The sequence below is a fragment of the Nanorana parkeri genome, unplaced genomic scaffold, assembly GCF_000935625.1.
Source record: "Nanorana parkeri isolate BGI_ZX_2015 unplaced genomic scaffold, ASM93562v1 scaffold1083, whole genome shotgun sequence".
Lineage (NCBI taxonomy): Eukaryota > Metazoa > Chordata > Amphibia > Anura > Dicroglossidae > Nanorana > Nanorana parkeri.
This window is the reverse complement of record NW_017307351.1, coordinates 273,263-287,035: the sequence shown is the minus strand read 5'-3', so window position 1 is coordinate 287,035 and position 13,773 is coordinate 273,263. Positions and strand designations below refer to the sequence as shown.

The 13,773-nt window shown below is 39.4% G+C and overlaps 1 protein-coding gene across 1 annotated transcript in view; it reads right to left on the bottom strand.

Moving 5' to 3' along the window:
• Nucleotides 1-13,773, bottom strand: part of ENPP3 (ectonucleotide pyrophosphatase/phosphodiesterase 3) — an 87,220-nt gene that overhangs the window by 24,983 nt on the left and 48,464 nt on the right. Inside the window, exons 14-18 of the mRNA XM_018567688.1 lie at nucleotides 12,380-12,411; nucleotides 6,287-6,414; nucleotides 5,593-5,659; nucleotides 3,346-3,433; nucleotides 27-190 (exon numbers count right to left, since the gene is read on the bottom strand). Of these exons, the coding sequence (XP_018423190.1) occupies nucleotides 27-190; nucleotides 3,346-3,433; nucleotides 5,593-5,659; nucleotides 6,287-6,414; nucleotides 12,380-12,411 (479 nt within the window). The remainder of the gene's footprint in view (nucleotides 1-26; nucleotides 191-3,345; nucleotides 3,434-5,592; nucleotides 5,660-6,286; nucleotides 6,415-12,379; nucleotides 12,412-13,773) is intronic.

Genomic DNA, 13,773 nt, shown 5'->3' with positions numbered 1-13,773 from the left:
TAAATTTGTAATCTACTTATACGCACCAGATTGCATGAACAATTTAAATTGGAAGATGGCTGAGCAAAGGTACATGTTGAAGGGGTTGATTTTTCTGGCACATGAGTTGGATTATAAATTGGTTCTGTTAGTAAATGGTTTAAGCTGCCATGGGTCCCATTGTTAGGAGCTGGGTGGATTTTTAAGAGATCTGTTAAAAAGGAAATCACTGTTATTAATAATTAGTTTTAAAAAATTGCTTCCTGATTTTTTTTAAGTCTAATGTAAACATGAGAGAAGAAAACTTATTTTGTCATATGTATTGCCCATGTGACGATTAAAGTGACACTAAACTCGAGAGCTGTATCTTAAAAATGCATTCAAGTACCTTAACTATTAACAAAAACGTATCTTATTTGTGTATCTCTTGGCTGTAGATCCTCAAATCATCTCTGAATTGGTGCTGACACTGTCTTTCCTTCTGGAGGGTGGCTACTTTTGTTCCCCATGGTCCCTGTGTGTGTTGTAAAGCAGCCAACGCTCCAAGCTCACACCCGTGATGGACTAGAGTCCCACGCTTGGTTTACTAATTGGTATTAAAATTATCATGTCACTTTAATATTTTACTTCTGCTCTGTCATTTAAAAGTTCTGTTCCAGTGCGTGCTAAACATCCAATATGGCTATAAAAATGTATGAGGTTTGTTAGTATAACACTAACACCATCTTATCCTTCCTGGAGAGCTTACCTTTACACAATATTCTATTGTACATTTCTTTAAACACTATGGAGTTGATTCACTAAAGCCAAATAGGCTGTTCACTTTGCAGGGGAAGTTTCCCTTGGCTTACTGAATGTGGAGAAGTTTCACTTTGCAAAGAATACCCAATCACATGCAAGGAATGTGATTTTTTTTTTATTTTTACTTGCACATGATTGGCTGATAGAAGTCAGCAGAGCTTCACCTCATTCACTAAACTAAGGGGAAACATCCCGTGCAAAGTGCAAATTCCCCTTTAATGTGGACAGCATATTTGCCTTTAGTAAATTAACCCCCCATATCTTTTTTTATGTTGCTGCTGTCACCACATTCCGAGATGTGAATAAGAATCCTCTCCAACTGCAGACACTGAAGTGTAACAATAGGGTGATAAGAACATGTTCTCATCCCTGACACAATTTAACAAAGAAAATGTTTCAGGATAATTTTTTATTGCATATTGCACTCTTTTGGTCTCTTTCCATTTATGTAAAGTTTATTCAGTTACAGAAAGGATAGACAAATGTACAACGCCAGAGCTACTGAACAGCCAAAGGAAATCTCACCGCTCCAATTCCTTAGCCACCATCAGGATTCCCCAGGTGCTGGTCCAATAGGTGCGTCTCCAACTTGGAATATACCAGTATACGAACAGATTGCACTATCCAGAGAATTCCAATAATGCAGACTTGTATAAAGCAACAAATGCCAGCACTGCACACCCCCAACCAACTACAACCTCAGTGCTGGCATTTGTTGCTTTATGCACTTTTCATATGCTGTGAATTTCAATAAAGTCTGCAGTATTGGAATTCTCTGGATAGTGCGGTCTGTTCGTATACTGCCAGAGCTACTATAATATGAATTTGCTGATAATGACCATAAATGTTGAGGACATACAACTACAGGAATCACATAAAATTCCAGCTTTTTGCTGATCTACTGTATATATTACTATTTGTTATTCACCATTTCTTTTCAGAGAAGGGCAGACTCATTCTGGCCATACACATAATATTATTAAAACAGTTTAGCCACAATCGCAGAGATGACCAACTAGACCAAATCCACCAACAGTTTCAAGCATTGTGCGGTTTTAATAGAAATTATTTGTGGTATGTTAAAATGGTTTGTTAATTTTTGGGATTGAAAGCTACTTAACTACTTCAGGACGGCCCACTGTCAAAAAACGTCCGGTCCTGAAGCTGTTATACCAAGAACACGGCTGCTACAGCCAGCAATGCCTGTTTAGGTACAAGCGATATACAGCCTGAATGTGTACCCCTCTCCGCCACTGCTGGCTCCCCCGTGCTCTGCTGTACCCTGTGCGGGCCCGGGGCTGCCACAGCGTGTCTTCCCTCACTGATCGGGGGGAGATCAGCAAGCTTCTAGCCGCTGATCTCTCCGATCACTTGACCCGGACGTGATGTGTATTGCATCACTTCCGGTGTCATTGTGTACATTGAGCCTAGAGCCAGGAGAAGAAGCTGGTGAAGTAGATTGCTGCTTTATCAGCTTCTTTGGGGTCCCTAGATGAATTTAGGGGTCTGATGTCTCCATAAAGAGGACCTGTAACATCATATTTGCTATTACATAGGGGGCTTGTTAGCTCCCTATGTGATAGCAATACATTTAAGTGTGAAAAAAAAATGAAAAAAATATAAAAAATGAAAGTCACATAAAAAATGCAAATACATTTTTTTTAAAGTGCACGCACATACAAGTGCAAACATGCTTCGGGTGCGCCTATCATATCATATTACATATCGCCATGAACGTCGGAGTGAGAGCAATAATTCTAGGGCCATTATCACTGTTAACACTAAACTGATGAGCAGTAAAAGCTTTTAAAGCAACGCCTATGGTAAATTTTGGGTTATAGTTTTTTAAGTTTAAGCCTTGACATGTTTGGTATCTATTTACCTGACGTGACCCCATCTTTTATAGTTTACCAAAAAATTGGGTATTATATTCTGTTTCTGTGCACTAAATTTCATTTTAGTGTATTTTATCCTAAAAATACTAGTTTGATAAATATTTGCACAAATACCGTTTTTTTCAGACAGACCAAATCGGACCCATTGTAAGTCTATAAACAGCTGTGTGAAAATGGATGGGCGTCCATTTAAACCTGGTTACCCCCGTCTCCAGCCAGGTCCAGGAAACCAAACGGATAAAAGATGTTTCCCTGGACCTGATTGTGCTAGATCGGGAGAGATGGGGGAGAGATGGGGCCCAGTAATTGCATTTTTTTCCTGCAATGCAAGATGGAGAAAAAAAAAGTATACAAACACGGATATCACAGCAGTGACATCCGCTCCGTACGGCTGTGATCAGGAGGGGATCTGTGCACGGATCCTATCCTGATCAGCCCATGTGGAAGGGGCCTAAGTGATAAAGCAGGTAACAATAAATTGGTGCATAGTACATACAAAAATATATCAATATATTGCAGGTGAGTACTATACATGCTACATCATTTGTAGGTAAAGAAGTAAGACTGGTGTTTTGCTGAAGAGCATTAATGATGTAAATAGAACATTGCTATTATAATTCAGTGGTTAATAAATAAAATAAATAAATAAATAAAAAAGCTTATAACTCACCACACATCAAATTATAAAGTTCTATATTATCAAAAGCTTCCACTTCCACTTTCTGTTTAAATCCTGGACCGTGCCCTACAAAGATTGCCTGGAATATCAAAAACAGATGAAATTGATGCTTAGTTTAACAATATCTGTGAAACAATAAAGGCCCTTTCACACAACAACATCCATGCATTATATGCACTGCAAAGGACCGAATTGATGTCAATGGGCCCTAAATTCTGAATTAATTGCAATTGAAATTGAAATAGTTTAAGTCTATCTAAACCGAAGAACAAAGGTGTAATATACAGCATTGCAGCTTAACAGGTGTGGTGATGACATTAGTGTTAATTTTTATCTCAAATTTTTATCTTAAACCTAGTAATCCTGCCAGAAGAACACTTCCTGTCCTAGGGTGACAACGCTCACTCATTGTACTGTATGTATGGTGCAGCAGCATTGTCACCATAGGACATAAAGTGTAATGTAAATGTTTATGGATAGCTCCTAATTGTTTTTTAAATATGAAAGGAACACTGGCCCAAATAGTAATAGAATAGCAATTTTTTTAAACTGTAGCTGTATATTTCTTTCCATTACCATGACCCATCGAAAAAAAAAAACACAAACTAAATTCTCCTTTGTTGTTTGCACCGACAGTAGAGTCCAGAAACATAAGTGCGTACTTTGCTTTTTTTAATATCTCTTTTTTTTTGTTGCTTTTTTCAGATGTCTTCTACTAGGGATTATGTGATCAGGATTGCCATTAGTCCAAGACCAGGATCTGTCGGTTTGAGTGCTGGAGGTGTGTGCTCAAGCTCACTCCTAGCAAAAAAAAAAATGTCCACTTCTGTGACGCCACATATTTGTGTTACACTGAGAAGGGGTTAAAATACACTGTACAGGACACAACACGGCAGTTGAATTCTGGCAGGATATTTTTTTCCGTTATAGCACAAAACAACTAAAAAGAATATTTAAAAAATTGTTAATCATATTTAGCAGACAAAAAGAGAGCAAACAGGTTTTTTTCTTCTTTTTACACAAGACACATTTTATACAGGTCCAGTTTCTTCTTTGCACTGATAATGAAGACCAGTGAGAAAAACAGGAACGCATTCTAAGCCTATATGTTTATCAAACTTTGTTTTTTCATGAATGGCAGGTATTACTGGTCATGCCCAACAAAGGTTACATCCATGCAGGTGAGGAGTGTCTAATATGAAGAGCATTTTAAAAAGTTCTTTATTAAAATATATGTATGCTGTGTTTGCATAGGGGTATGTATAGCATTTCACAAATACAAATATTTAGCACAGCCTTTTCGACAAGCAGCAATAGTATTGTACTATACTAAAACAGCAGCCTTTCTCACAGTGACTTGAAGGAGGTATACAAATGTCAGCATACAGACAAAAGGAAGACAAGGGTGTATTCGAAAATAATACTGTAGTATTAAAGGAAAGGCTACCACAGAACCCAAAACTTCAGAACCATCAGTGAAAGATGAAGGGTAGCGGGTGCTCTCTCCACCAAGCGTTCATGCTGCACTTTTTCTTATATGGCATGCAACTACTTGTTTCAGTTGCCAGTTCTCAAGTTTTAGGCTATGCCTCTCATGGTATACTACTATTTGTAGAAGCCCCCCTCCCCCCCTTTAATTTTGAGTATGCATTACTGTCTGTATTTATCATAAAGGTTAATGTAGGCTAAATGTACACCCCCTCCCATTGATTGTTTTCAAGTATATCAAGGGCTCTGTCGGAAGTATCTTTGTTTTGCTGAACATGGTGCTTCCAAAAGTTACATTCTCGCTATTTTAAAGCTAAACTGTGCTTACAGTGCAGAGTTTCAGGTTTGGAAACTGTCAAGTGAACACACAGCCACAGCATATCATTATGCTTCTTCGACAGGTTCTGTTAACGTTCCACAGTCATTCAGGAAGATCCCGCTTACAAACTGGGATGAAAGTTGCAGCGTCACAGGTAGATGGGGGAGCGTTCAGAGTTTGCAGGTCAGGTAGACAGAGCAATCTGCATTCATTTTGCACTGACTGCCAAATCCCAGATTTAATTACTTTTCAGTGCCTACACGGTTTAAAAACAGGAAATGCTTAATTGAGAGATATTATTATGCGTGTTCAGCATGTTTAATTTGTTTTATGTCCATAGTCTGGTGACAGGTTCATTTTACAGTTTTGGGAAGCAAAGCCTAATATCTTAATGCATGATATGATATGATTTCAATAAGTAATGTCCATACCTCCATGCTCTTGAACTCATTGTCGTATCCATGGTTCCCTCCTCCACAGAAAGTATAGCTGGGGTCCCTGTTTGATAATAAATGGGAAACTGATCATCTTCTTCACTTTTAATGTTTATCAGTGTTAATCCATTGTTTCATTACCACAATTCTATTTTCCTTAAAGTAGTATTAAGCTTATTTTTCAGTAATGAATCCATATCAAACAAATATACATTGCCCAGTAAAGTATTTCAGTGTATTCAGTCATTATGTCTCTAAACAGCTCTAACTCTCTCAGCTCTGCTTCCCTGAACTTCCTATCCAGTACAACATCACAAGGCAATAGAGCAGTCTCCAGCAGCTGTCGATTTTCTAGATCGGAGAAGGGAGGAGAGAGGGGCTTAGGAGCAGAAGGAGTGGAGTGGCTGACCTCGCTGTGCTCGTGCACTTGGGGATACACACACAGCTTACTAGCATACACATGGCTGGCTCCATAGGACCTTAAAATAAGATATTAGAGCTGGTGCTCATGGGACCAGCTGTTTCTGCAGGAAGCTAAACATTTTAAACACCAAGGAGCAGCTTCCATTGTAAGTGATTTAATCAGCATTTGAAATGGTTATGAGTATTATACTCTGGAAATTTTAGCTACATCTCTGTGGACCTCTTTACACCCACCAATAACTGATAAAACAGTTTGCATATACTATACCTCACAACAAGCCATTGTCTGTCCACATAGAGATGAACTTTGTCAATCCGTATATGGTTGGCATAGTGGAATCGTTTGGGTAGGTCTTGCTTCATGTAAGGCCTAAAATGCTGTTCCGATTTTCGGCACTGTCAAAAATATAACAATAGTTTTTTTTACAGAGTAGTTTGATTAGCTTGCTATAATGCCTTACTGACTTTGCAAGAGTAGAAGATCCTGATAGCTAGTCCCTAATTATTTGTTCAAGCCTAATGCATGACCAGTGAATTATGCTGCTAAAACTGATTTTATTTGTTTATTACATTAGATGCATAAATACATTTATAATAATAATGGTTCCCTAAAATTCTGATAAACTGTAGGTTTAAATAAAATACAAATAGTATAAAATAATTTATAATATATGCCAGCTTTCCTTCTTTGGAAGCATTTACTGATAACCTTTTAAAAATCTCTTTCAACATCCCTTGTTATATTTCCAAGCTTTGCTAAATGTAGTTTAATAAGACATATTTAATAAGTTATATTTAAGACATTATTCTTATAGGTAATTTGCAAAAGGTTAAAAAAATTTCTTATAGGGGTAGCAGTGATCAACCCCTTGCTGGTTCTAAAATGAATATAACCCCCGCCCCCCCAATAAAAAAAATAAGCTTCAACACGTTAAAGCAATTTCAAACGTTTTTTTTAATTATTTTATATCTTCACATTTCTTGAGGATGATACCTGGTGATCCTGCCATGAAGGTCCTTGTTCAGGCACTTCTTGTTATAAGCTTCCATCATTGTGTTCCTGCCTTTTAATTGTGTTCCTGTATTGTCACCCTGTCACATAGGGGTCTATTCACAAAGCTGCCGAAGGATCTAGCCATAGTTTCGGTTGATCCTTTGGCTAGCTTCGGCCCCAGGACACTTTCGGTTCAGTAGAACCGAAGGGTTGCTGTACAGGCTATCCACTATAGCCCTTACAGCTCCTGAAGTTGGCCGAGGGACTCAGTCGAGCCGAAGGCATATGCTTCGGCTCGACTGAGCCCAGGTGAAAGCCGAAGTTGGCCGGCCGACAGCCTGCTACTGACTGGGTGGAGTCAGTCGTCATCTCACAGCTGGCTGCGGCCACTTACACAGACAGATCAGCGTCCCTGGTTACCAGGTAACCAGGGACGCTGATCTCCAGACAGCCCAACTCTCCCGGACGCTCCGGGAGTCGCCCGCTATTTTCTCCCGGAAAGTTTTACTCTGCTCGATAGAGAATCCAATAGCAAACTAGCTATTGCACCCGCCCACTGCTACTGTCAATCAGCAGACGGGACCTGAAGTTCTCCATCAGGTCCCCTTCTAGTGATTGACAGCAGCAGAGGGCGGGTGCAATAGCCAGCTTGCTATTGGATATTGCAAATTGAAATAGTCAATAGGAATCTAGCTATGCATTCCTATGCTGATTTTTTAATTTTATTCTGAAGGCAGCAGAACCGCCGGGTTTTCAATGTAATGACTGATCAGCGTCCCTGGTTATCAGGTAACCAGGGACACTGTTCCATCATTAGGATGAGAGCTTAGCAGAGCCTGCTTTTTTATATCACCGCCGGCTCTGACATACTCTCATTGTAATGAGAGGTGGTCACAGCCAATAGAAAACAGTTGGGTGGAGCTAGCTGTCACTGCTAGCTCCGCCCAATCATTTTCTATTTTATTTCTTCTATTTTTTTAACTGTTTTTCTATTCTGCTCGTTACCACAGAGGTACCAAGCAAAATAGCCGAGCCAAATGCCGCCATGATGACACACATTGCTCAGACGTAGTCCACAATTGTAATCAAATAGCCCATCCAGAGCAGTGATATGTAGCTGATGCTAGAGTGAGTCTATGTAGTCAGGAAGGAGCAGATCAGGGGCACCGAGTTACAAAATATGCTTACATTACTACTGAGAATCCACTAGGGATAAGATAAAATGATCAGTGTTTGCCAATGTCTTCTGCAGAATATGCAACTATCCGAGGCAACCATGGGTTGTCTAATGCCTTTATTGGATCATCCTATTTATTTCTATATTTTAATTTTGAAGTAAATCTTTGGAAATACTTCCTTAGCAATCATCTTTTGGTATTAACACACCGGAGTTAAGCTAATAAGGAAATTGTCAGTCATGAGTAAACCTTTAATGGCATCATTATCCTGTACGTTCCAAGGAGATAACTTTCATCTTTTGCAATAACAGCTGCAGTTGCTACAATCTTTTTCCTAGCTATTCCATGGGGTACCAAAAGGAAATGCCTCAACCCATTACAATTTGCAAACATTTCTTTGGAATCTTAGGAAAAAAATAGAGACATGCTATTGTTTTGTATTCACCAGTAAATAGGATAAGTTTTGTGGTTTGTAAAAGACAAATGGTTGCCAACCTAACAAATGAATGCACTCTTCTTTTGTGGATATATTATTGAAGCAGATTTCTCATCACCACAGAAGCAGTGTCAGAGACTGAGCAGTTTGCTCTTCCTGCTTTTTAAACATGTGAAACAATTTATTTTCTGAGTAATAATTTATTGAATAATAATCACCGGATTTAATGATGTCAATGATTCATCATGATGTAACATAGCTGGCAATACGTTCAAAGATTTTGTGAAAACAGTAATGTTTGTGGACAGGGCTTAGTTTACTATAAGTTTTGTTTTTATAGGCTAGGACTACAGACTAAACAAAAACTTGTCTACGGGTTTTATTTGCAGCTTTTCTCTGAATACAGACTATTAACTGTAAGTTGGGATGATTGCTAATATGCAAATTATCAGACCCCTTATATATGACAACCACTTTGTCTGGCCCAACACACTTTATATTGACAGGGGGTCAGTTGGAGCACTGGTGTACCTGAGAACGGGGGGGGGGAGGGGGGGAGGGAGACAGTTACAGCCATATTGGTGGTTGTTAGGGACAGCACCAACTCACAGTTTAATGGTACATCAAACTGAAAACAAGAAACAAATATTTTCTTAAAATAAACCAGATTTTTCCTCTGGGTTCAATCAAGACAATTTCAATCTCATCACGTTAGAGTCAATTGAAACCGCCATTTGATGTATTGTATTGAATAGCAATTTCATATTGCTACATGTATGCCCAGATTTACACTGCAGCTCAGTCCCTTTGCAGTGCATTTATAAGTCAAATTTTGCATTCACTGTCTCAGTGGTAATAGCCCCCGTCAAATTCTCCTACAAATTTTGGAAGTTTTTTGATGTAATGTTTTCCTGTCCAGTAGGTTTTGCTCTCTGTATGTCTGTGTCAGATATTTTTGTCAGTTTGGGGATGCTGGAACTTTTACTTCCCTCAGGGTTATAAGACAAACTATTAAAGATGAAAGGACTTCAAGTGTATCTCCAGATAATTGTTTTTTGGATAGAGTGGGCAAGGGGTAGACCTTCTGTCAGGTTTGTATTGCTGTCTCCTGAGTCCCTATTGTGGAGATTCACCGATACCAAGTACAGTACTCGGTACAAGTAAAGATACTTTTCCAGCTCCAAGACTAGACTAGAGAAAAATTCAAAGGTTAGGAGGCAGTTGTCATTTGTAAGGAGCACACAGAGCTCCTGGGATTTGTACATCTCTGTTTTAATGTACGATTTTGTTTTTATAAACATATATATAAGGATGCACCGATACCATTTACTGATACTTGCCCAAGTACTTACAGATACAAGTACTGATACATTTTTGTTTATTGTCATGTGACAGTAAACAATATTGACTAATGATTTCAGGACAGTGGTGGAGCGCCAGAGCTAGTTCCCAGCTGCAACAGCTGCAACCCTGGTCGTTCTCATGTAAATGCCAAGTATCGTCACTGGTATCTGAAAAGTATCGGTGCATCCCTACCCACAATAGTAAACCCACAACTCTCCAGTGACAGGGCCACCAAGATGTGCAGGCAAAACACTCACCTGCTTGTATGTTCCCTCACTGGCTGGATGAGCGTGGCATACCTCGCTAAAGAAAAATGCTGCAAGATAGCTAGTGAAACATGGACCTAATAGCTGTATCAGACAGATATGAATATTACAAACTAGATGATTTTTTTTCAAGTCTCTTCAGTTGAGAACATTTAAAATGCAAGGTGTCCCTATAAAGCTGTAGCACACAGTATTAATTCGAATGACATGACCTCTTGTGGAATTTGCTGTAACTACAACCAACAACAGCATGTAAGATTGTCTGCTCCCTTTTGAAGAACTAACTACTGCTGAACACTGTGGCTAACAAATATTTATTTTGCATTTAATAAAATTTGCTCGAACATTTTGTGACAAATGGCCTTTAGAAAATAGTGCTGCACACTTTTGCACCAAGCCTTTGAAAAAAGAAAAGTAGGAATACTAATAAAATCTAAGTAGTAACTACATTGCAACTATGCAGCTAAAACAACTTACCTCTGCCTTTCTTTTGTTGTGCAATAATATTTGTCGTCACAGGCTCAGTATAGTGTACACATTGCTTTGTTTACATTCAGCCTTTTGCAGTGTAGAGAGTAATATGTTTTCAGTGCTAAACTAAAAATATCTAGGAAAAGCATCATAGATCCTGCTGCAACTTAGATGTGTTCTCTGTTTTTCATGATTGTCTATATACATTGACCTGGCCAAAACAAAAGTCACAAACTCTAATATTTTGTTGGACCACCTTTAGCTTTGATTACACCACAATATTTATTAACTTCCATAGTTGCATTAATTTTTCGCCAATATCTTGTAGTGATGATGCGAGAGACCACTGTGTAAAGTCTTCTCTGGCACTTCCCAAACATTCTCAATGGAGTTAAGGTGGTGGCCAATCCATATGTGAAAATTATGTCTTATGCTCCCTGAACCATTCTTTCACAATCTGATCCTGATGAATCCTGGCATTGTCATCTTGGACTATAGCCATGCCATCAGGGAAGAAAAAAAACAATTGATGGAAAATCCTGGTCATTCAATATAATCAGGTAGGCAGCTGACCTCACTTTTTGGGCTTATAACCTTGTTGAGCCTAGACTAGCTATATTATTTTTGCTTAGCTGAATCCAGGTCCCTCAGTTGTCCCTCTTTTTGGTCTGATGCACAGATATCTATCAAATGTACTATTTAACCACAAAAAGTCTAATTATGTGCTAAAACCTTCATCCTATCTCTTAGTTATCTTATATGCTATCTTGAAAAGCCAATATGAGGAAAAAGTAGTGGTGGAAAACAATGCTGGGATCAGCCAATCATTTTGGCAAATAAATTCTTAATAGTCCGCATAACTGGGGGCTTAGCAGGGGTTCGTCCATTGCCTACATATATTGTTTTAGAAGGTGTCCCTCTAACTTATCTCAGAAAGTTGAGATGTATGATTAAATAGATATGTGGTGTAGCATGACATAATTTAGATTTTTACCACAATGTAACAGTTTGCAGAATGCACATCAAAAGAGGACTCTGATTCATATCTTTGTTTCCTCAGTCCTGGTCTGCAGACCTGATGATTTGCAGACAGTTGAATGTAAAAAAAGGAATTGTTTACATTAGCCTGGATCGGTGGTACCAGGTCTCAAAGCACAGGGAAAGAAAAAAGCAGAGGTAAAACTTCATATGTGCAAAGTTGCTTGAGGTCCCTGGCTATAACAACAATAACATTATGAGAAGGCTTACCTAAGTCAAGCATGCTATTGCACTGCGTACATGTAGAGGATCTAAAGGATATTGTGCATTCAAATTGTAATGTGTATGGTCATTTTAAAACGGGTCATTTTAAAACGAGTGTTCAGCAAATCATATACAGATGTTCGGTAACAAGGACAGGAGGAAGAATGAATGGGCTACAAGTTCGGTGTTGTCGCTACACTTGTATGCCATTGAAAACTGCTGTTTTATAGAAAATAATCTTTAAATGCATTTATGTGGACTGGATATAATGTTGAGGTCAACATAAAACTGCTAACATCTGACTATTGTGTTTATTGTACAAGTGTTAATGTATAGGTTCCAATATTTTATTCCTCTTGCTATGCACCTTTAGCAAGCATACCTTTTTTTGTATACACAAACACGCTCTATAAAAAAAGAAGGTACTCACGGTAAGGTTCTTTACAATTCCTTCAGAATCAACTGTTAAAAAAAAATAAACAATATATTTAGCATAAGTCATATACTGCAGGTGAGCAGTACAGAAAAAATAAATAAGCAAACCAACTGACAAAGGAATATTAAGATTTAAGATTTTAGGCACGTTAGTGTTTAGTAGATGTATTTGCAATATTTCCCTTTGCAACTCAGAGATTCCACAGATTTCAAAACCATATTTTTAGTATATTTAAAATCTTTAATAGTCTTGTAGTGCCCACTGCTATGTCGCTACTAAATTTAGTGTATCTCTGGACTGTAATCAGTCTGGATGCTGTTCTGTTCTGCGTTCTACAGGTTTCCCTGAGTTTGCTGGATTGATTGCCTCCCCCTGTTGCTGGGTTGGGGACTCAGCATACAGTGAGGGAGGATCCATCCTCAGACTGTGACTGTGCACCTGACTCTGACCAATCCCTGAGCAGGATGACTCAGAGGTATGGCTGAAGGCAGGTGATAAAAGGTTTGGGGACACTTGCCAGAACTCTCTCCCCCCTGGGGCCCTCCCTAGGAGGAGGTCTGTGTGATATAAGATGCCTGGCCTAGGCCTCAGCATGTGGCAGATGCAGGGGGCCTAGAGGCCTAAGATACTGCAGATGCCTGGCTTGGTCCTCAGCATGTGGCAGATGCGGGGGGCTTAGAGGACTCTCATAGTTTAGAGTTAGGACCGCACTATAAGAGGTGCCTTGGCGCGGCAGTGCGGCTTACACATCCTTTGCAGAAGACGTGTATCCAAACCTCTGTCATTGTCCTTAGTGGTGAGACAAGTTGTTTTACATGCTGGTTTGTGAGTGTGCCATGATGCCTTTCTACTGTTCTACTGTTCAAAGCCCATTTCGTGTGCACCTTACTGTATAACTGGTAACAAATTGTTGAGTGCGTTTGTCGTTTGTTTTGCTTTACCGATTTGGTGCAGCGACGCATGGGGTTTCTCAGCTGCCAATGGGATGTGCGGGATCCCTTGTGTGTCTCTGTACCTTTAAGGAGGTGGGGCGTCCTCCTGACAGGCCTGCACCCAATTTGATATCTTCTGCCCCCATGTGCTCCAAGATGGAGACTCTCATAGTTTAGAGTTAGGACCGCACTATAAGAGGTGCCTTGGCGCGGCAGTGCGGCTTACACATCCTTTGCAGAAGACGTGTATCCAAACCTCTGTCATTGTCCTTATTGGTGAGACAAGTTGTTTTACATGCTGGTTTGTGAGTGTGCCATGATGCCTTTCTACTGTTCTGCTTAGAGGACTAAGACACTACTGGATACCTGGTATGCGCCCCAGCAAGTGGCAGGTGCTGCAGGCCCAAAGACTTCAGCTGCTACTGAAAGGAAACCTGATGGAAGCTGGGCTGGACT